The sequence below is a fragment of the Condylura cristata genome, unplaced genomic scaffold (genome assembly GCF_000260355.1).
Source record: "Condylura cristata isolate star-nosed mole 26May11 unplaced genomic scaffold, ConCri1.0 scaffold00021, whole genome shotgun sequence".
NCBI classification, from domain to species: Eukaryota; Metazoa; Chordata; class Mammalia; order Eulipotyphla; family Talpidae; genus Condylura; species Condylura cristata.
This window is the reverse complement of record NW_004567122.1, coordinates 7,264,409-7,289,411: the sequence shown is the minus strand read 5'-3', so window position 1 is coordinate 7,289,411 and position 25,003 is coordinate 7,264,409. Positions and strand designations below refer to the sequence as shown.

The 25,003-nt window shown below is 36.8% G+C and overlaps 1 protein-coding gene across 2 annotated transcripts in view; it reads left to right on the top strand.

Annotated features, from left to right (window-relative positions):
* Positions 1 to 25,003, top strand: part of NDST4 (N-deacetylase/N-sulfotransferase (heparan glucosaminyl) 4) — a 223,156-nt gene that overhangs the window by 95,974 nt on the left and 102,179 nt on the right. For both annotated transcript variants that reach the window (XM_012727987.1, XM_004686628.2), the window contains exons 3-4: positions 2,836 to 2,923; positions 9,039 to 9,193. In XM_012727987.1, coding sequence (XP_012583441.1) covers positions 2,836 to 2,923; positions 9,039 to 9,193 — 243 coding nt within the window. The remainder of the gene's footprint in view (positions 1 to 2,835; positions 2,924 to 9,038; positions 9,194 to 25,003) is intronic.

Here is a 25,003-nt window from a genome sequence, read left to right as displayed (position 1 = left end):
ATATACAGAAATACGGGGAATATACAATGAGTATGTTTTGATTGGCCAGAAAATGCATATAAATTAGAGGGAGAAGTAAGATATTCAGGGATTTGACAAATGGAGAAATAATCTAAGTCTTAACAGAGGCAACTTAGGGCCTTTTTCTGGATGATGAGAAAAAGAAAACTTTGAGGCATCACAGAAGGCTTCGTACAAAACAGTAACAGTTGGGCAGAGAGTTAAAGAGTGGATGGGGTTTGGACCTGATGAGAACAGCTGGGGGGTTTCTAGGTAAAGGGAACAGAGAAAGAACTGGAGGAGGTGAGGAATAGTCCAGAGTACAGGGTGATTTGGGAAGTAGCTTCACTGAAAATGTGGGGGAACTGATGATCATCTGTATTACGGATAGAGTTAAGAATGAGCCCATGTCACAGATAACTGAGAGAATTAAGAGAAGTGAAATGACTTACAAAGGTGAACAGCCCCCTTGACTCCAAGGTGAAGCGTGTTTCCTGCCTTTGGGATATTAGCGGGTTGCAGAGGGTCAGGCATACATAGCACAGGAACTGGAAGGCAGTGACACTGTTTTCCAACCACAAGATAAAGACAATGAGGACCTCCTTCTAGGGTGACAAGTTCCTTGGAGAAAGTAGGTTAGTTAATCTTTCCACCCCCTGAGTCCAAAGTCCCCTGTTAATTCTGCCGGTGCCTTTTGTAGTAAATCACAATGTGTAATCTCACAGTTGTGAGAATGTCTATTTAACATCTCTCTCCCTTTCTAAGCAGTAAGGACCAGGGTTGCAGGGTTGTTCATTTTGTTTTTACTTACAAAAAATGTCACTTTTACTCCCGTGTTGATCGCAGTCTCACGTTGGCAGACTGTGACTAGAGAGCTCTATTTCTGTAATCAGTGGAGAAGGTCTCCACCAAACCATCTCCACCAATAGTAACAGTGACTAGATTTAAGAATGAATGTTGGGCAAATAAGTGCAGGCTAGAGAATGACTTAAAAAAACTCAGGTAGAAAACTGAGTGGATGGGATTGGCATGAGTAGAACAGGGGGTAGGAGACATTTTTTTGAACTATTTCAAGAAGTGAAGTGAGGGGATTGTGCATTGTATAAAGAAAGAAAGTCAGAAAAAGCAGCTCACTGTAAAAAGACGTGTGTGATGTTCTGTTTTTAACATTTAACACATTTAATTTAATATACTGTATTTCACTGTATTTACCAAAAAGCTCTGCTAAGTCAATAGATTATGGTTTTAGTTCCACTCTTTTTTCAAAGAATTTTTAAAATAATTAATCTGAGTCAAATTAATGAGTATTCTTTTCTTTTTCAATTAATTGGTCATATTTTAAAAAATATATTATCCAAGGTTACACCCACTAAAACTGTGACCTTTGATAACAAATGACCATAGCAATCTGGTCATTATTTGGGCTTTTTGGAGTTTTTTTTTCTCCTTAATTGAACTAATTTGCAGGAGAGTTCTCTTAATTTGGGTGATATTAGTCTGCAGGTTCACAAATTTTTGAAATAAGAACTCACAACATAGCTAATGCCCAAAACAAATTGTCTAAACCTCTGGCTCTTTATTTACCTTAGCAGATGGAGAGCAATAACCAAATTACTATCCCTCGTTTGAAATGAGTTTCTCATTTCCATCAGAACAAAATAAGCCCCTTTTAAAAAATCCATAAAAATTTATAAAACGTATTCTGAATCAATAAACAAACTAAAAAGCCCAAGATGAGAGTTTTAAATTACCTGTGTTGATGTAGGATGAATAGCAGTGGAAGGAAATGCTGAAAATATAGAGAACTACCTCTGAGGCAGAGATTGTTTTCTGTGTGTTCTTACCCTGTCTACAAACAAAAACTTAAAATGGAATAGTTCCAGACCAAGAAGTTCGGGGAAAGTTTGCTACCATTAGATTTTTTTTAATGGAATTAGTGAGATATTTTCTAACTGTCCATATTCACATCTCAAGAGTTGAAATCAGTACCCTAGAAAATATATATAGCTATTTAGTTTGTAAAGTGAGAACCCAAGCTTTAATCTTAATAAATATGCCTTTTAAAGTATAAGGAGGGCCCACCCTGGTGTCACAGAGGGTTGGAACACAGTACTATGAAGCTGGTCAGGGCAGCGTCAATCCCTAGCCCTGGAGTTCAATCCTCAGCCCCAGAGGTGACCCACATGGTGCAGCAGACCTCTCCTGTCTCACCTGCTGCTCCCATCTGCAATATACTTTGTCTATCTGCCTGTTTTGCTCCTTACTCTGTCTCTGGTGGGTCCTCTCACCACCCCTGTAACTTTGGTCTGTACCCCAGTTCTGTATGCATAAATACATAAATACATAAAATCTAAAAATAAATAAATAACATATATTTTTAAAAGTATAAGGAAGGTAGTACAATTATATTCTAAAGTGCATCTCAAAACAAAAGTTAGCCTTCTATACCAACATAGGACTTGCCTATAACCAACAATTCTGAAAAAAAATTTAAAATTTTCTCCAAGAAAAAGAATTACAATACTCTGAAATTCAGGAAATGTCTCATACAGAAATGAAAAGAGATGTCAGTGCTGTGAGATTGGAGAATTGCCTCTCAGTAACCTAGTGTACTTAGGACTCACCTACTTCATAAACTGGTAACCTTCAATAGAATAACAACAGTGATTATAATTCCTGAAACAAGAAAAGCACAGAACATGACCCATCAAAATTCAAAAAAGTAACAAAGCCCACCTTATTTTGTTTTACTCATGCATACACATTTGAAAAAGAGGCAACCCAAAGCTTCATATTTATTTTTCTAAAATCATGTTAATTTCTTATTTATTTCAGGCATTACTAGAGACTCAAAATTTACTGCGCACTCAGGTTGCAAATTTTACCTTCAACCTTGGATTTTCAGGGAAGTTTTACCACACAGGTAAGAAGGAGCTTTGTGTTCTCAGGCAGTTACATATAAATAGGAGAGAGGATTTTAATTGTTTCATAAGTAGGAGAAATAGAATATCCATACTGATAATGGGGAAGTTTTGGTACATTATGTGAGTAGCCAAATCCAAAATCAATGAGCTTGTTTACTTTGGCAAATGCTGTTAGAATCAAGGGCAAAAGAGGAGGAGAATTAACATTTCCAACTCAATAAAAGAAACCACACCGTTATTCTAAGTGTGATTCTGCCTCTTGTTCAATAGAGTCTAAGCAGAAAGCATGGAGATGGTGATGATGATCACATATCAACAATAGTCATAGACAGTGTTTCACATTGTTGGATAGTGAAGGTGACAGACGTTTCAGCACATACTCTTTTTCCTTGGAAAACATCTGCTGATGAGGGAAAATTTATAGTCCCACAGTTGACTGGACTTTAAGGGTTGTCTTGTGTAATTGCTCTCCCTCACACAATTTTTCCCTGAAAATACTATATATGATCTGGCCCGATATGTATTCAAACCATTACAGCTTGGTTTGTGTTTCTTTCCATTTTCATCCACTTACACTTGCATTTCAGCTCAGGCTCAGCTTCCTCAAATTAGCAAAATGTGACTGTTGTCCATGTACTGCTCTGTGTTCTGATTTTTCTCACCCTTTGACCCCTCTTCACCTGCAGAATTTGCCTCTTACTTTCTGAGTATCAGCATGAGGATGTCTGGCACCCATATCGGTTATATGCTTAGAAGTTGAATGTCCCATAAAAATCACAAGAAGGGTCAAAAAGTGGTGTGTAAGAGCTGTGCGGAGGCAGTACCATCTCTGCGCTCCTGTTTCAGCATTACTAGTATAAGATGTAATGCTTTATTTAGGTCTAACCAGGGAGTTCCCTGGATGGTCACAGTGAACACATCCCATTGTATTATCTATGCATGCACACAGTTTTATTGACTCATTAAAAAATATCCCAAACAAAAGTAATATTATCATAAATGCAGCTCATTTACCCAAAGTGGCCCTTTTAAGGTTTACCCAAAATGACTCACCATGGTTTATTAGAACACTGAAGCAACATACCTTACTGATTTTTCCTTAAGGCTTTTTCCATCCTGCTTTGAAATATTGAAACCTGTTTAAAATAATAGAAGAAAAATTGGTACTTGAATCAATCGATAAATCACATGATTGAATATTTTAAAAGGACATTTTGTAGAAAGAGATTTGGGTCATCATATCTGCATAAGCAAAGCAATTCCAGCTTACACTTTTGAAAATAGACATGGCTTTGTAAATATTCTTCAGAAACCCCTTAAGAAATGAGTTCAGACCTAAGAAGCTCTGACTAAGAAGTTATAAAGCAGATAACTCTCCAGGCTCTATCTGCTCATGGAGGAAAAAAAAAAAAATTGTGGGATTATTTGGAGTTCACACACAAACAATACTATTTTGTCTTAAGTAGCTTTATAGTGTAAGTAAAACCATTCTTTTGGCTGAAATGTATCTGGATAACTGCATCAGATTTTATTTGCTTTTCATATTCAGACCTATTAAACCCGTCAGACGTTCACTGACTTAATGTATCAGTAGCAGTATATCAGTACCAAGTAGTTTATACCATTTCCAATTTCTTCTTTATAATCCTGAAGTTATACCCAATACATATCTACTAATATCAAGGGATAATTCTTAGAGGCAGATACCTCCCCCAAAAGATGTATTTTAATTATATCTCTTAAATGGACCTTACTGATTCTTTATGTTGTCGCTAACCTAATAAAATTAATAGAACACTTTACTGTGTAGTTATTATAGAGAGTAAGCAATGTAGCATTTTGTAAATCCTAAATATTTCATTCCCTTCCCATAAATTTGAAACTTTAATTCACTTGCTACTTTATGTGCAAAATCATTGCAACATATGCAGAGCATACTTCAAAGACTGTGATTATTTTTTATGTTGAGTATTTATTAAGTCACTCAAAGATTCTGAGATTTCTTCCAGTGGGATGTCAAATAGGCGATAGAAACATCAGGAACCCATGATACTCCCCTAGCTAGTCATGTTACTACCTGAAACATTAGGTGAGCAGAAAAAATAAAAATCAGAGAAGAGCTTCCTTTGCACACTTGGCTGTGATGTGAAACCATGAGGAGAAGGCCTTGTTGTATTGTCTAAGCTCTCTCAGGACCATCTGATTTCCCAGTGCATGAGAATGCTGACCGATGAGTCTCATGGTTTTGAAGACATTAATCACATATGCCCAGGATAATACGATAGATTCTGCATTACTTAAGCTGCTTTGCTTATTTGTATTTCCCATGTATTCTCTCCTGTTTGGTTTCTCTGTCCTTCACATGCGAACAACAATCTCTCCCCAGAAGAACATATCATTAAGCCTTCCCTAAAAGTCACTCACTCACTCTCAAAAAAAAAAAAAAAAAAAAAGTCACTCACAAGTGCAAAATTGAAAGAGGAAGGACCTACTGTTGATTAAAAGGGAAAAAAAAAAAAACCATGGAGTTTTCAGTAAAACCTCTTAATCTGGAAATGTTTAAAGCTTTATTAGAATTGCACAATGAAAATTTGAGACATGACAGCACTAAGATGCCTTATAGTAATGCAGACTAGAAATGTGATTTTCTGTAGAACATGATTTCTGGTGGCAATCACTGCCCTTCCTTATAATTAATAATAAACTCATTAAGACTTAATTACTTCACAAATAATATTTTCAAATTGGGTTAATATCAGTCTGTTCCATAAAAAAGGGTCATAAAAAATAACCCTTTACATGAAAGTATTAACATTCAAACATGAAAGTAAACTAGCTTTATGTTCGTTATTCTAAATTTTTTTTTCTTTTCTGTATAAAGTATTAGTTTATAGACTAGAGGTTGGAAACATTGCCTTTGTTTAAATCTAGGCTCTGATAATATCACTAGTTCTGTGAAAATAAGCAGGTTACTTAAGCTTTCTATGCCCCACAAATGGGGATAATACTAAGAGTGATGAAAATAACATCTCTCATCTAGATGAGTGCATAGAATGCTGTAAGTGCTGCATAAGTAGTATTATTACATTGTGAATTGTATATGAATCAAGAATTATCAAATAAAGTGAAGCACACAGAAATTATATGACTTTTCTAACATTGGAGCTATCAGTAGCTTTTAATTAAGGTTTATCACCATAAACATTTTGTGTAGTATAATACTTAAAATGTGTTTATACTCACCTGTAGGAATACAGCAGATTCAATTGCAATGTAAATTATAATGAGAAAATATAAGACAGAAAATTGTTCAAAACTTATAATGCAGACACTGGAATTGTACATCTTATTTTACTGTAGCTTTGCCTTATGAACATTAACCTATTTCCCATATGTTCTAAAATTACAGTTACTTTGGAAGATTTAAAGAACTTTTAGAAGAATACTATTTTCTCCTAACAGGTCCTCCAGAAGTGATAAAAAGGAATAAATTCTTAAATATTTTATTTCTTGGGAAATCTAGAAGTAAAAGGATGTAACTTTAAATGAGAACAACAACTATATTTTTAATTCACAGTGATAACAATTTAAATCAGATGAGATTATAACCGGGATACACTTTAGTGGCCTGTAACTCTTATTAAATATGACCATTTATGAACTGGAAGTTAAATTTTCACATGAAATTTAAGCTTAAAGTATATATAGAAAATAAGGGTTTATAACAAGGCAAATTTTTAATATTATCATTTAGTTGGATTTGAAAGCATTGTTCCCTCAGAATTATCTTTCCATCATTAAACTCTTTCTAGTGTTCCAATTTTCTTCATGTGCCTTTGAATTATATAGCCTGTATAAATAAGGTTGAAAGACTGATGGGAATCAATGCATGAAGTGAAAAAAACAAACAAACAAACAAACAAACAAAAAACTTCAAACTCTCCACTTTTAATATCAATACAACCTCTAGCATTGAAAAAAAATCTTAAGATGTAATGGTCAGTCATACATCTGTTTATATCAATAATCTACAAAAGAAAAATTTTAACTGAGTAATTGACTTTCCTGGGGGCAAGTATTTATTATGTGCTTCCTGCCACTTCCAATAACACTCATTGTAATTGAAAGTGAATGGCACTACCTCTCAAACATTCTGTATTCTGAGCACAATAAAAGGTTGGGAGAAATATCAAATCACTCATTGCATATGACATCAAGTAACTTTTTCTAATCTATGTCTTCGTCTGCTAAATTATGACCACAAAAACATCTGGTGTATAGCATAAAAATATTTCATGCTTAAAATCCTTCTGAGGAAGTGATAAACTTTTCTTCATTTGCATTTCAATATTTGATATTAACAAAAGTCAGTGAATTGTAAGTCAGTGGTACTAACAATTTTAGCTGAAGTCAACAAAAATTAACAGAATTCCATCTGTTCATCTTATTCCTCGATCTTTGGATTCTAGATCTTTGTAAAATTCTTAGAGCTTTCAAAACTTCAATTTAACTTCTGACTGGTAGTGACTGTTATAGTAGTAATGGTGCCAAAATCGATTAAAACCAGGGGCCCTTTCACCTTTTAAGGACTATATTATTTCTGCATCTCACAAACAATGCATCTGCATAAATACAATGGTTGGTATGTACTTCAGCAGACATATGAAAGCTTTAGAATTCACTAACTTTACATTAACACAGACTGAACAAAATTATTCCGTTACTCTCTGTTGGGGAGGATCCATTCCCAGCATTAAGAAATTAGTAATCCTGGCAGGAAATGTTTTTGAGAATGTGTGAAAATACATACATTTTGTAAACTGTAGGTATAAACCAGTATTTATTTTTTATCTTTAAAGGAGCTTTAAAGTAATATTTCAAATAGCAGTTTTCCATAGACATTTCACCCAGATATTATTTTTAAGAAGACAAAGGCCCTACTATTTATGAAGTGCTTACTATCTGCAAGTCACAATTTTAATCATTTTTAAAAAACTGATTTAATTGACTCTTCAAAAATGTCCTATCACATAGATTTTTACACCCCCATTTGAAACTGGGAAACAGAGACTCAGTGAAATTAACTTGTCCAGGATCACATAGTCAAGTAAATAGCATACACACAGGCTCCACTTCGGTTATTGATGGACCCCAAATATGCACCAAAACAAGTCACTATAGACTTGTTTTATCCACTAACTAGCGCAACAGTGAAATCTTTACTATATGACACAAACATGGAATATTAAGAGATGTTTCTTTCTTACATTTAATAATTATCCAACTAAATAGTACAAGATCAAATAACCTTTTATTTGTTCCCTAACTCTATAGATCACATTTCTGGACTTTTCACACTTCTTCAATAAAGACGTATTCTTTTTGTCATCAGAAAAAAACATCAGCAAGCCAGTTAAATTCCAAGATCACACTTTTATTTTTCCAGAGAATTATACTATTTCCATTTTTAACTTTACACACACACACACAATAGTTTTTTTTTACATCATTTTGTGCCCTTTTCCATCTCAGTTGTAATCCCCATGGGCTTCCCATCACCAAATCACCCGTGTGCCATCACCATAGTCCAGTGCACTTCCCTCCCCCCACTGTTTTTGATCCCATTCCCCACTCCCCTCCCCCATAAAATGTCTCTGGTACATAGCCATTATTATTATGATTATTTTCTCATGTGTAGGAATTACTTCTAAAAGTAAAAAGAATCATCATTTCTAATCAAGAGCCCCCTCCGCATGCAATAAGAGAATTCATGGCTGACACCTTCAAAACAAAAATAAAATGTATTTGAAGAACTAGGTCTACTTTTTTAGTATCATCATATGCTAGTAATTGTGAAGAATGCCAGGGAGAAAATAAATGCCCCAAGTTCCAATTAAACTGTCTCTACCTGTGATAACCACACCTTCCCTCCCCATCCCAGCCCTGACCCCTTTGTCACTCAGATAATTGTAACAATGCTCATCTTTTGGTCAAAACAGCACACATAGGTGTATGTCTCCATGGTAAGGACAACAACAAAATCTGAAAAATATCACCTTTCCATACGTTCAGAGGCCATCTTCACTTCAGCTGTGTTTCTCTTGCTGGGCACAGGGACTGAAGAGGAGGATGAAGGGGATGACCTGCTGCTTCGGTCAGTGGATGAGTTCTGGTGGTTCCCCCACATGTGGAGCCACATGCAGCCGCACCTCTTCCACAATGAGTCCTCCCTGGTGGAGCAGATGATTCTCAACAAGGAATTTGCTCTGGTGAGCACATTGCATGGCAGTATTTCTCAAACTATCAATTGCAACATATGAGTGCACCATAAAATCCATTTATGGAGTGGAGTCCCCTCTAAACAGAATTGCACACATGCATACCCCGTGGTAAGAGTCCTCTGTTTCATATTATGTCACTTCAGGGGTGTGTAATTGTTTTGAACCACAATAGAACGTGAAATGTATTTCAATAAGTCAGTCATTGTCAGGTTTCATCTCCTGCTTTATGGAAGGATTATTCTTGCATCCATGAAGAAGAAAAATGGTTCTTTGTATTCCTTTGTATGCCTAGTGCATTAGAATTGCCCTTTCAAAAGCATTTCTTGCAAGGATGAATGAATAGATGAGTGAATTCAATCATATCAATTACTCCACCGCAGTGTCTCACTGGGAATAGGTTCTGAGAAATGTGTCTTGGGGAGATTTCATCCTTGTGTCAATGATACAGAGTATGTCTTATTCTCCAAAGAGTGCTTCTCAGTTTCACTGGTCTAGCAATTCGGGAGGGTTCCTTTGAAGAGGGTCTCAGTGATCCATGAGTTATTATTGCTTCTGTGCTGCTCTGAAGTCACCAGGCAAGAGAAATTTTGAGCCACTGCCACGTGATGGAATCCATTGTTAACCAAAACATCATTATGTGACATGTGATGGTGAGCCCAGGGCTCTCAAACGTGTGCATGTATCTTTCCCACATTGAAGATTTTCAGCCATCGAGACTGGCAATGTCTTTCTTGAGCTTCTGAGTCAGTAGATTTTCAGAGGCCTGAGAATTTGCATTTCTAGCAAAATGTCGCTGGTGCTGATGTTGCAGGAGCCAGGCTCTGGGTCAGAGGTTGGCATACGGTAGCCCATGGGTGAGATCTGGTTTTCTGCTGACTTTGTATTATGGTTTCTGACCTAAGATAGTTTTGTTCTTTAGGTTTTATTTGCGTGTGTGTGTGTGCTTGTGTGTGTGTGTGTGTAAGATTAATTTATTCATACAGAACTGGGGTACAGGCCAGAGATGTGGAGGGTGAGAGGATTCACCAGGGACATAACGGGGAGCAGAATAGGCAGATCTATGAAGTACACTGCTGAGGGGAGCAGCTGGCGGGTCAGGAGAGGTCTGCCACGCCATGTGGTCACCTCCGGGGCAGGAGGGGATCGAACTCATGCGGAAGCGGCTTAAACTTCTTAGTTCAGTGCTTTAACCCACTGTGCCACCAGGGAGGGCCTAATTGTGTATTTTTAAGCGACTGAAAAACAAAGACAAAAAACCCATGTTTCTTTGATAGCCATCAATGAAATATTTCTGGAATACCTCACTAGTCTCCCTTATATGTGGTCTGCTACCACTTTTTTAAAAAATGTATTTATTTATTTATGCATATAGAGCTGGGGTACAGGCCATAGGTGCAAGAGTGGTGAGAGTATTCCCCAGAGGCAAACTGAGGAGCAGAACAGGCAGATCAATGTAGCACACTGCTGAGGAAGCAGCGGGTGAGACAGGGGAGGTCTGCTGCGCCATGTGGGTCAGCTCCCTGGCCGGGATCAAACTCATGCTGCAGTATCTGCCATAACTTCATAATGCTGATAGGTAACCCTTTCCCTGCCAGGGAGGCCCCCTGCTGCTGCTTTTGCATGGCCATAGCAGAGTTGGGTAGTTGGAAAAGGAACTGTCTACCCCACAAATCCTATTACATTTAATACCTCCACCTTTACCAACAAAATACACAGTGCTACTCTAGACAGCAACTCATATATCCATTTAACAATCTAAAGAAACATAGAAATATTTTCCCCAGAAAAATACACAGATACACAGTCTCACTTTGCACACTTTCACCCAAAAGTGTCCCTCTGTCTTCAAGATGTCACTTAAAATAAGTTGTTCACTTATACAATTGATGGCTGATATAGTTTAAGCCATTTAAGAAGTTGTAGACTTTCTTTGTCCAAATTATTCCTTATTATATTAGTGACTCACTTTCTATCTATATGGCCAACCTGTGGCATGATGCTCAGAAGTACATATGGGCAGGATAAAAGACAGCTGTGATTGCAAGCTAAGACACCAGAATGCCCATGTTTCAATTCTGACCTTCCATCAATGGCTGCTTGACCTTGAACAAATATTACTGAGTCTCTCCGTATCTCCATTTCTCCTCCTGTAAGTATGAGGATTATAGTAACAATGACCTCTTAGGTTTGTTCTGTGGAGCTGTACACTGTGCTTAGACAAGGAAGGCCTGGCATTCTGTAAGCCCCCAGTAATCGTTAACCAATTATGATCTTTGTAAAGCCACATACAGTTGCAATATACAGTTATGTTTTGTTTTTGAAAAGCCAAATGTCTAATAAAATTGGCACAGCATCATAGCATTGTAAAATTCAGTCATTGTTCCCTTTTCAAAAACAAGGCTTAACATGAGTGTACATGTTGAATTTTCTCAGAGCACTACCTTGAAAATGAACTGCGTTTACCATTTAGCTTAAACCCTCCTCACTTCATTTCCACTCTGAAGCCTTGCTTTCTAGGACTGTTGGTTATATTTCATAATGGTTGACTTCACCTGTTTGTGTAGTTTTTTAAAAGCCATGCTAAGAGTGTTAGAGAAGACTCCGATGTAATTGCTTTGTAATGAAACGTCAAAAGCTATTTAGAGTCTATTCAAAACAATTACATTTGTTGAGTCAGTTTGGATAGAAGCTAGACTGAAACCTATAAATATATTTTGGAAAAAAAAACTCACTATAGGCTGCATAGTCAAAGTTTACAATTCAAATGCACTCTGTTTAGCACATATAATGACATATTGTCCCTTCTGGAATTCAGCTCAATAAAATTTCTCAAGACTTCAAGCAGTTGCATCTGGAACCTGCTTTCATAGTGAACACAGGATCACAATATATGATTGTCCAAGAGTCATGAGATGCATTTCTTTCTTCTTAAATTAATCTTTCCATATCCAGAAGATACTTCCAGATTATCCATAGGATTAAAACAGGATGGGATAGTGGAAAACACCAAAAATATAATAGTGTCTCAAGTTTAGTGCTGACTGCTAGTACAAAAGTTCTAATAAGTTGGAAACTCATTTAATGTATCCATGCCTCCGTTTCCTCCCCTGAAATGGTAATGATTCCCCTTTTTACTCTCTCAACTACAAAGCTTTTAGGTAATTAATTTATATCAGTTCATCTGTCAACCAAAAGCACTGAACCAGATAATGCCACTGATCAATTTCAATTCTAAAATTCTGTGATCACTCTTCTATCAGTTAACAAATTCGGAACGAACAGCTTGAAATATTTATCTAACTGCAATTGAAGCAATTATGGAAGAGATTTTCAAACTAAGTGACCAATTTATACTGAAAAAGTGTTTCAATCTCTTTTTTATTCTACCCTGACATTTCCCACGATTCCTTGGAATGACCTTGTTGGCAAAGGGATAACAGTGAAAAGCACAATTGTTCTCATAACATTTACCAAAACGATTCAAGTGATGCATTAAAAATTGTATATTAAAAAAAAAAACACTGATATTTCAAAGATAGCATATCAGAATGTTTTTCATTGTTGAATTTTTTTGAATTCTCTCTGGCTCAAGTTCCTTTTTCATTATATGTTTATGAAAAACATACTGTGAGTTTCCTTTTTTAAGCTATTTCATTATGTTAGAAGAATCAAGGGTGGTCATATCTTCAACCATGCACATTTGTACATGCCATGTGAATGTATGTGTGTTTGTGCAGAAGGCAAGTGATATGCTCTTAATCTGTGAGCTCATATATATGCAGCCTTTCTGTGAGCGGATGTGGTTGTGTGTGCATATATCATGTTATATGTTATGTGAGTGTGTGTGTGTGTGTGTGTGTGTGTGTGTGTGTGTATAGAGGGTGTTTAATTGATAACTCAATGAAAGTTACTACATTTCTGGCCTTCCCTGGTGGCACAACGTTTTAGGATGTAGCACTGCAAGCTGGCTGCAGCCACTTCTGTGAGAGTTCAATCCCTGGCCCAGAGGTGACCCACATGGGCACAGCAGGCCTCTCCTGCCCCACCCACTTCTCCCCTCAGCAGTGTATTTTGTTGATCTGCCTGTTCTGCTCCCCACTCTGTCTCTGGTGAATCCTCTTACTGCCCCTGCACCTCTGGCCTGTTCCCCAGTTCTGTATTCATAAATAAATAAATCTATAAAAAAAGAAAAGAAAGAAAGAAAGAAGCATTTGCATTACAGCAGTGTTTTATTTTCTTTCTTTTAATAAATCATAGCATTTTTGCTGCCATTCCATTGCTTAGTTGCTTCATATCATGGAAGCAACACTTGAAAGATGAAAACAAAACCACAGAGTGATGAGAATAAGAAGCCTTACTTAACATTAAAGTAATTAATGAAAAAAACACCAAAAGTCTTTCCTGGCTAAACCCATATGCCCTTTACAAACAGAAAGGGATAGGTTTCTGAATGATCAACTTTTCTTCCACAATAGATTTGTGGTGGGAAAAAAAAAAAGAAAAAAATTTTGTTGTTTTAAGTTTAGCACAGACTCATCGAACTTTCCATATGAATGGAGCCTTTGAGATCACTTACAGTACTCGACTATAAAATACTCTGAAAGAAAAAAAATCACATCTTTGTCTTTGATGCTAATATGAGTTTTTCAATAATGTAATGGTGTGTGTTTTTTATTATATTTCATCAAGCAGCTGTATAGCTTATTCATGTGTGAAGAGGTGAGTGCTCTTGAAATAGGTAGTTTTTAGATTCTGGTTTTAAAATGCTACATGTATCTATAAACTTCCTACAGCTTTTCTCATAGGTAGACACAATATTTCTGATATGAAACATGCTGGTATTTAAATCATTAAATACAAACTCATCAAAAGTGGAAAATCTTTTTGTCTTCTGGTGGTCTACATGCTAACTCAGCTCTGTAGACATGTATGCTGAAAAATACAGGCCCTCCCTGGTTAAAGCACAGCACTGAGAAGCTAAAAATCACTTCAGCATGAGTTCATCCCTGCCCAGAGGTGACCCACATGGCGTGGCAGACCTCTCCTGACCTGCCCGCTGCTCCCCTCAGCAGTGTACTTCATAGATCTGCCTGTTCTGCTCCCCACTCTGTCTCTGGTGAATCCTTTCACCGCCCCTGCACTTCTGACTTGCACTCACCAAAAAGCAACCAACAAAGCCAGCATTCACTGTGAAACTAGGAAATAAAGGCTTACTTCTCTTTAAAAAAAAAATAAAAAAATAGTAGAGGGTGATAGTGGAATTAATGACACAGTGAAATAAGTTAGAGCTAAATTTTAATAGGTATTATGGCAGCTGTTATGCTTATACCTTCCAGAATTATGTTTTACATAGTCCTATTGTGATATCAAATACTACATTTAAAAAAACTAATTATAACAAGTAGGTTATTTCAAACATGGGAAACTTAAGGAAGGGAAGACCATTTAGACTACCTAGTCAAAACTAAAGCTGCTGAATGCTCAGTAGTAAATAAGTCGGTCTGTTGTACTTGTTAGAGTAGGCTCTTCTGTGAGCAAGAAGTCTTTCTATAAAATATAAAGACCATGAAAGAGTCAGATTTTGGGAAATAGAAGCATTTTTGGCGATCACATGAGCTGTTGAGGATTCCTGTGGAATGCACATCCAGGGGTATCAGTTACTGCACCAGCCACTGTAGTAGTTGAATGCTTTTTTGCCATTGATTCATAATGAATTGACACAAACAATGAAGACTCGCAGTAGTGGACATTGGTACTCAATAGTTTATTTAAGTCACAAAGTCAAAATATGACTTCATTGGGTCCTGAAGCTCTCTCCCACCTCCAATTAAGGGGGCATTTGGCATGAAAATCATTTCAGGCCTCAACTGGATGGTCCCATGAGTGCTCAAGCTCACACACACAATTGGTGACAGAAGTGAGTTCCTCACAGGTGGCTGAAGGGTATACTGCTTTCCTAACTTTTACTTTCTGTTAAGATTAATTTAATTATTTATATCTAGAAAAACTGGTATGTAGGCCAGAGTTGTTGGGGGAGTTGGGGAGGAAGAAGATTTCCCAAAGATAGAATGCACAACAGAATAGGCAGATTAACCGAAATATACTGCTGAGGGGAGCAGCGGGTAAGACAGGAGAGATCTGCTGTGCCATGACACACCACACCACACCACACCCTGGCGGGGTGTGAACTCAGATCTTGCTGGTGGTAGTGCTGAGACTTAACCCCTAGGCCACCAAGGAGGCCCTGTTCCTCATCATGTGTTCCTGGGTCTGCTCTCAGTTTATTTTCAGGTGAGTCATTCCAGATGGTTGCTCCGGTATGGCAGGTTGTTTTGGTTCTTTCATATGAATTTTAGAATCTGCTTAGAAAGCTCTGCAGGATAGCTCGGTAGGAAGTTAACAAGATGGCACTGAATCACACATCGATTTTGGAATTAGAACACCTTGTGATAATATCTTCTGATCCATTTATGGGCTGCCTTCCCCTTCATTTAGATCTTCTTTAACTTCAGTAGCATTTTTTTAATTTTCTGTGTGTGTTTTGTACTCAAATGTATTCCTAAGCATTTCATTCTTGTTGATGCTATTGTAAATGGAATTGCTTCTTAATTTCATTTTTAACACCATTCATTTTTTTAGGTATAGAAGTATTACAGATATTTGTGTGGGGCCCGTATCACCTTCCAACTTGCTGAACTCATTTACTAATATTAAAATTTTTAGTGGTTTCCTCAGCAAAATCTACATACAATATCATAGTATATATATATAAATAAGGGTAGTTTATCTTCTTCTCGAATCTGTATATATTTTTTAAAAATGTGTTGTCCAATTTTCCTGAATACAGCTTCATTATAAGGTTGAACATAAATGGCAAGAGCAAATATTTCTTATTCCTGACCTTAGAAGGAAAGTATCATGTCTTAGATCATTAAGGATGATTTCCCTTATGAGTTTTTCACTGATACTTATTTACAAGTTGAAGAAATCCGTGCTTATTCCTAGACAGTTGAATATTGTTGTCATGAAAGGGTTGGATATGTTACATGGTATTCTGTTATCTATTTTAATTGATTTGCTTCTCCTCTTTTTTTCTTAAAGATTGATTTATTTATGCATACGAGACCTGGGGTACAGGCCAGAGATGTGGGGGTGAGAGGATTCACCAGAGACAGTGGGGAGAAGAACAGGTGGATTGACTGAAATACACTGCTGAGGGGAGCAGAGGGTGAGACAGGAGAGGTCTGCTGTGCCATGTGGTCAACCGCAGGTCAAACTCATCCTGCAGTGGCTGCAGATAGTTTCACAGTGCTTCACTTCAACCTATTGCACCACCAGAGAGGGCCCTCCTCTTTTTTTAATGGGTGAGCTCTTAAATCTTTGCAGTTGTTTCCAATGAAATCCAAAATATTGAAGTAACTCCTCCAGCATCACAAAGTAACTCCCTCCCTCCCTTCCATTTCTCCAGCCTTCTTTCTTTCCCTGTCTTAGTAGACAATGAATGAATATATGATCTTGTATTCACCTTATTTAAAACCAGGATGCAAAAAATAATGAGCTTCTGCTTATACTTAGGGATTTTACCATAGTATAAGAAAATGACACTTCAGTTTTTTGAAAGAAACATACAGATCATAGTACAACCATATATGCATATGGTTATGTATAAAGGGAAAGAAGAAAATAAAAAATGGCACAGATGATAGAGATAGCAGTACTTACGAAAAATGAGTGGTGTCCATGAGGGAAAAGGTGGGAGGGAGCATCTAAGCTGAAGGAGTGGTGTGCAAAACACAGAAGATACTGTGCAAAATAACATGTTCCACTTTTCTAAAAGGATAAATATTGCTTCAGTAACAACCTGTGTCTGGAAACTCTTGCCTGTGTGTGGTTTTTTTTTTTTTTTTTTTGATGATTCATGTAAACAGAATAGCTTTTACCTTTTTAAAGGGTTGTAAAATCGAATTTAAAAAAAAGCATGACAAGAAAAATAGGTGACAAAGCCTAAAATAGTTACTATGTGGCCTCTTAGAGAAAAGGCCTGTGTAGCTTTGACCTACCTACCTGCTAACGACCTTAAGATAGGTCAATATCAAATTAGAACCACAATGGAAAACAAAATTTCAAGAATCCTACTTGGGCCCTCCCTGATCTCATAATGGGTTGAAATGCAGCACAATAAAGAGCTCTATAACCACTATAGCAAGAGTTGGATTCCCAGCCATGGTGTGGCAGATCTCTCCTGACCCACCTGCTGTGTATTTTTAGGTCAGTCTGCCTGTTATGTTCCCACTCTGTCTCTGGCAAACACTCTAAACCCCCAATACTGCCCCTCTGGCTGTTCCCCCACTTCTTGTATGCATAAATAAATAAATCTTAAAAAATAAGCAGGCCCTCCCTGGTGGTACAGTGGGTTAAAGCGCAGCACTTCAAGTTAGCCTCCATTTCAGTGCAAGTTCGATCCCCTGCCCCGGAGCTGACCCACATGGCGCAGCAGACCTCCCCTGTCTCCCCACTGCTCCCCTCAGCAGTGTACCGTCAGTCTGCCTGTTCTGCTCCCCATTCTGTCTCTGGTGAATCCTCTCACCACCCTTCCACCTCTGGCATGTACCCCAGCTCTATAGGTATAAATAAATAAATCTTAAAAAATAGAGATGCATTAAAAAAAAAAAGAAGAATCCTTACTTAATGTACACCCATCTAGCAGTGGTTATTGGTAACCTACAGTGTCTAAATTTTTGGCACCTTTGCTTAGAGCACTGTTTGAAACATCAGTTCTCAGGATTCTTATATCATCTACCATGTTCCTAATTAATGTATTCTCATTTGTTGCTCTCCTGTAACCTTCTAGATCATTGTCCTTGTTTGTGTTTTCTGCATAGTATTTGAAAGTGAGTTGCTTAGCAACGGGGCATGGGAATTCTTACTTCTACATTCTCATTGCAGAGTACAGATGTCTTTACGCCTGGATCATTATTTCTAACTTACTGAACGAATCCAAAGTGTGCTTGTGGAGCCTAAGTGTCTAGCTAAGTTAGGGACTGATTGCTCAGTTTTGGACAGAAGTCATTTACTATAGTTCTGACCAATTTGGTGAAAACATAGGTCATGGCGTGGGACTTTCAGCAAAGCTCCAGGAAAAAAAGTTTAAAACAGCTGATGCCTGTCATCTGCCCTGACCTTTGTTCCTCTGTCTTACCTCGTACAACATCCACTTCTTTGGAATTAAGGCATCTATCGATGAACTATAGAGGAAAGGCCCACAGAATCGGAGACCTTATGTCTGGCACTCTTGAACTTCCAAAGCAACTATTTATCTCCAGTTTCCCCCATTCAAGAAAAATAAGCTCTTCTCTATTTTACCGCAGTATTTTCTGGTTTTTATTTTTATTTTTCTGGTACAGTGCTTGACCCTGTTCCTGATCCAGTCCTTTTTTCATTGCCAATTTTCTCTTAAAGCTTTTTGAAATTTACCTTCATTTAAATGGCCTAATTGCTTAAAATCTGTAAATTCTCCAAAGGAATATTTCCATAGAATATCCTGATCATAAAGTATAAGAAATGTTGATGGTGGGATTTTATGCCTGCTTATCAATCAATTATTCAATAGTAATTTTGCGAGTGGATTCGTAGAGTGGTCAATAGCGTAATTAACTTTCACTGACAGATTTTAATTTTATTGCTTCAATGACCAAAGTTGCTTTTCATTACTAATTGAATATGAAATCAGCAAGAGCCAAAGTTTTCAAGATTTTATTTAACTCTTGATATATTAAGCATACTCTGCTCTACTTGAACTAGCCATAATAAACATTAGTTTCCACATAGTTTTTTTTCCTTTTTTTGCCTTTTTTAATTTGAGCAATCCTTCCACCTTGGTACTTTCTTTTATTTTTTTACCTACTGTGGCTGGACATGTTGTATCATTCCATTTGATGACTACTGATTTCTAGATGACACTACAGTTCCCTGTAGTCATCTCTGCAGTAACCTGAGCAATATGAGAATATGAGAAATTGTGTCCAGACACGTTGACAGTGGAGGGAGCTAATGGTAGTTAACAAAACTGGAGTGATTGATGGGAAGTTGCATTGAGATGAGAACAGTGTAGATTCTTCACCTTGCAGATATGATACCATCTTAACATGATCATAACAAAATGTAAATAGTATTTCGCTACAGTTTTAGTTTGAAACATGTCAGCATGTCTACATAAATAAATAATAATTTAATCATCTGCTTGAGCACTTACATGATTAGAATTTTTTTTAATATATAGAGGATATGACTTATATAAACTTCTTGCTTGATGAAGTTTAACCTCGTTCACATGGTACTCAAGGTTCCATGAAACTGAGACAATTACCAGTATGAATTACTTTAGCACTTAGAGAAGTCGCAGGATATCAGATGTAATAGTACCTTGTAATTTGGGGATGGCTGAAAGAATTGACAACTGAAGTGATGATTCCTGCCTACACCAAATATTGAAAGCATTTTTCCATTAATACATTAAGCTGACATTAAGAGGAAAAAATGACTCCTAAGGGAAATCTCAGTTTTACTCAAACATAATATTGGAACTATATTCCATTGCTCAGAGAAAGTAGTAATTTATGCAAATTTATTTCTGCAAAATGATGTGTTTAAATTAGTTATCCCAGCCTATCAGCTATATGTTTTTGGAAGCATCCAAAAGGTTTGAGAATGTGTTAAAAAGAAAAAAAGAAAGAAAGAAAAGAAAAGAAAAGAAAGTGAAGGGCATTCTAACCAACTTCTGAAAGGACTGTCTTATCACCTCCACCACTATGATTACTACTACTCCCACTAATACTGCCTCCACACACTTACACACACAAACATACCTATCCATCCCACCTAAACCAGTGGTTTATTGCATAAATATAGGCAATCATATAAAGCATTTAAAATATTAAGCTAATGTACTGGGTATACATACTCAAGGTATTTATACACAGTTGATCCATTAGCCATGATTATCTTATAATTTCAATACATAGATACATTTTATTACCTGGTATTAACATAGCATAAATATAAATAAACTGCACCAGGCAGTCTGTGGGAGGATGCAGTCTTGCTTTCTATCTTGAAACGATGAATGAAGGAACTCAAAATGCAAAGAGTGCATTTTCTAGTTTTGCAGTCAATCTCGTCCTTTCCCAGCTGTTCAAGAAAGCCATTCCTGTAATTCTCTCTTACATCAGCTTTAAATAATCATTTACTAATTTTTTTTTCCTCCCTCCAACTGCAGCTCCAGTCCTGGCCTCTCCATTTTCACAACACATCTGGAAATAGTTGTTACAGCCACTGTCTCTTATCACCTCCTCCTGTTTTGTCTTAAAGCCACTTTGTCTCTTAATCCTCCACCACTCCATCAGAACTTCTTCTTGTCCAGGTCAGTGGACACCACTGACCCAATGTCCAATTATTAGTTCTCTTTTAGATTCAACTGTTTGTGTGTAGAATTCAAGTTTTTTGATACACACATTCTCCATTGCCCCCTCCCCCATTTCATTGTCAACACCTGTTATTTCTCCCATCTCACTTGTAATACTCTTTCTCAGTATATTCATTTCTCATCCCTTTACTTCTTGATGTCAAATGAGTCTTTTGACTAATTAAAAGTTTTTATATGTGGATAACTCAACAAATTTAGATGTCTAGCTGCATGCTCTCCCCTGAATGGCATGCTTGTTTATGTAAATTCCTGCCTGATATATTCAACTGGATGTCTGATTTCAAATACTGTGCTTCCTATCTTCCTTTCCCAAATCTGTTTAATTTTTAAGCTTCTTGGTCTCATTAGATGTAAATGTCAGTGCATTCATTGTATACGTATTCTGATGTTCTATATTCAATCTGTCGTGTCTCCTCCACCTTCACAATGTAACCGGAATATCATTTCTCACCAACTGCATTGTCTTCAGCCTGATTCAAGCTGGCATTATCTTTCACAGACATGGCTTCAATAGTCAACTAATAGGCTCTTGTCTCCTTACTTCCTTTCCTCTGCTCATAGCAGCCAAAATAACTTTTTCAAATGGTAGATTAAATCATATAGTCTACCTGCTCAAATCATTCCAATAAGTTCCTATGTTACTCACGGTAAATAACTTTCTTCCCATGGCATCTAAGGACCTTAATGTCAACGACACCCCAGGAGTTGTTCAACAAGTAACTTAAAGGACTGTTGGCAACAGTCATACCTCTTGACATTATCTTTGGTACTTTATACTAACTTTTTCCAGATCTTACTCAAATATATATCTCAGATGCTTTCAAGTAAAGTATTGATTGCACTGTCCCCTGTGCCTGGGATGACATCCCCACATTATCTAAATGGCTCAATCCTCACCATTTGAGATCATGAGTCAAATTATTTCTTTCTCCACAAGGCACTCAATGAATAATTTGTTTAATATTGCAACCCATACCCCTTCATTCTCCATTTCTCTGCTTTATGTTTTTCCATAACTCTCTGCCCCTGATATATAATGCAATCTACCTACTTATTACATAATTTTATTTCATCCCTTTAAAATCTAAGGTTCCTGATGGCTGGGATTTATTTATTTTGTCCCTTGCTCTGAACTCCATTTATTAGAATGTTTCCAGATAAACCATAGGCACAAAATAAATAGGCCAGATAAAATAAATCAATGAACCACAATGCATTGAACATTTTGGTTATCAATAAACAATTCTGACCAGAAAAGTTAACAACACTAGTGCCTAACAAACCATACTTCACACACTGTGGGTGAACATTTAGTTTTCCTATAAGTTCCCTTTAAGCAGTAAAGTAGATTTGCTATAGGGTCAAGAATATTAGAGGAATGAGACTCAATTGCCCAAAATAGCTGTACTTAGGATCGGAAAGTTCAATGCTATAGGAGCTATGCCATTGCTGTGCTATTTCTTTTTCAAAAGAAAAAAAATCCATTTGTAACACAGAGCTCCCTAGAGATTTGTCACCATTTACTAGGCTTCAGTCCAAAAAGTGTCAGGACTGACCCAGCCAATTTCCAGGGTCACACAGGCATTGCTTTTATCACTTATAAAAACAGAAGAGACAATTTCAGTCCCCAAAACACAGTGGAAAATCAATGATCCTAAGATCATTCTCAAAGTTGACAATATGATTCCAAGTTCCTAATAAAAAGCAAAAATAGATAATGAGATCTATTTTCTTTTGCACCACTGTCACTCCCTAGAAGTTGTGGATTTACAAGGGTAAATCAGTATTTTAAGTTCAGTAGGGTACTGTTTAGTCCACTCATTTATGCAGATTATTTCATTTATTTCCCTTTATATGAATTTCTTAAAAATCCATGATTTCTTTATTATTAATGATACAAGTGTGCAGGGCTCACTGGTGGTACCAGGAACTGATTTCCTTGTATTAAGTGCATTTCGTATATTTCTAATAAGATGGCTTTCCAGAAAGTGAAATTTGTTATGCTCTGGCTTTTAAAGGTGAAATATAAATAAATTTATATATATCCATATATATGGCTGGTTTTAGCAAACTCTTCTTCTATTTGTCTTTTCCTGGAATTCAAACTTTCAACTGAATTTTTTAAAACTTTTTATATTTGTTAGGAGTGAAAAGGAACATGGATATCAGTCAAGTTTCCATGCTAGAAACAGAAGACACTTTGAGTTATTTTAAACAAGGAGGGTTTTTATTCAGCAATTTAAGGCTTTCCCAAACTTTGGACGGGCTGATAGAGCAAATTCTAAGCTATATCCCCACCCGACTAGGGACTCAGACAAACTTAGTTCCCTAAGGGAACAACCTCTACTGAGTTGCCCACTGCAACTCTGGCAGAGCAATAAGCTTCTTGTGCTTCCCTGAAAATGGGCCCCAAGTACTTCTTCAGAAAAGTCTCCTTTCTCAAGATCTTATATGTCCACAACAAGGACCCAGAGCTGCAAGATTTGAGCATGTGCTCATCTATTCTGAGTATTTCTTAATGACAGGACCTTATTTGCATCAGAAATGATAGCTGCAGAGGAGACTGAGAAATGTAAAATTTTCAGGCATAGCCTTCTCAAGTAAAAATAGAGTAAATAGGAGTTCATTTAAGACATATACATTAAAATCAGCTTCCTATTGCCCATAAAGTGTTTCTAGTCATTAGCAGAGAGGGAGTAGTCAAAGCAAAATCTGTGAATGTGAAGAATTGAGCATGACTCTAGATCTGCCACTGGTGGCCATTGGCAAGTCATCTGTCTTCTCTGAGGCTCAATTCCACATTTGACAATAACATCCAAGCTGTGACATGGGATAATGACGCAGTTCATGATCATGAAGATAATAAATATCAGGTACTAAAAAATTGCGAGTAGATACGCCCAACAGGAATGATCAAAGAAACACTCAATGAAATCAAACCAATTACTATTAGCACTTTAATGCTAGACACTGTTTACATTATTGCAGATTTTGGGAAATGGTGACTGTAGTATAGCAGGTTAATTATCATCTGATGTCATTTCCCAATCAAATGGGAATTTAATGTAACTAGGAAAATTAGATCAAGTGTAACTCTCCTGTAATTATTTATGGTGACAATCTTGGAATATAATATCCTAGAAAACCTGGGTTGTGTGAGAGATATTGCTTTTATAAATAAAAATCATATTTGGCTTCCCTTATATTTCCTTATTTAATTTATTCTGTCACATATTTCTCCTTTTATAGTTTTAACTGCTTCTTGTACTCACATTAGACTATCACATTTTGTAACTTTTCTGGTCTTCTATCAATAGACTTAGCTCATATGCAGTTGACCAAGTCTCAGTGAAGAAGGTTTTAAATTCTGGACAGTAAAGAATGAAGATTTTTAGTTCAGAAGGCCCCTTGATAACAGCAAAAGAGTTACTAGGGAATTCTTTTTCATTTTATGATATCATTTAGGTTGAAAAAGTATAAACTCATAATTATCCAGTGTGATTTACTATTTTGATTGAGCTGCAGTTGTCAGTGTGATAAGATGACCTTATGAGCAGCATAGCATTGCACCCCCAGAAATCAATAAATATAATAAAATCCTTTTACTGCCCCTTCCTTCCTACTCACCAAATCAATTGCTTTTTATCTTCTGGTTTTTTCATGAAAGTTCTACAATTTATTTTACTACCTGTCAAAAGTTAAACGTCTTTTTTTTTTTTTCTGAAGGAACACTATTGTTTGGTATTTCAGTTCTCTTCACAATGTTATCTGTTTGTTTCTAAACATTCACATACTCATCTAGGATTCTTGCCCCCAAATTGGAAATAAAATTGCACTAACAGAGTTTTTAGTGAAGATGGCTACGATTCAGAAACTGATGATTTGTCCAGTATTCATATTTGAGCAAAAACCCTTACAAATCTCTGTATGAATTGTTTGAAATAATAATGAGTATAATAGATTTTCCTCTTCTTGTAAACTCCAAAGTATTTTTTAAGGTTTATTTTTTTATGCATACAGAACTGGGGTACAAGCCAGAAGTGCAGGATAATGAGAGGCTTCACCAGAAACAGAGTGGGGAACAGAACAGGCAGATCAAAGAAGTACACCGCTGAGGGGAGCAGCAGGCAGGTCAGGAGAGGTCTGCTGTGCCATGTGAGTCACCTCTGGGGCAGGGATCAAACTCGTACTGAAGCACCTGTGGTTTGCTTGCAATGCTGCATCCTTTCCCTTTGAGCTACCCCAGAGTATTTTTTTAAGCAACAGTCACATGCATTCTGTTCATCAGATGGAATTTGGACACTAAAGTCTGTCTC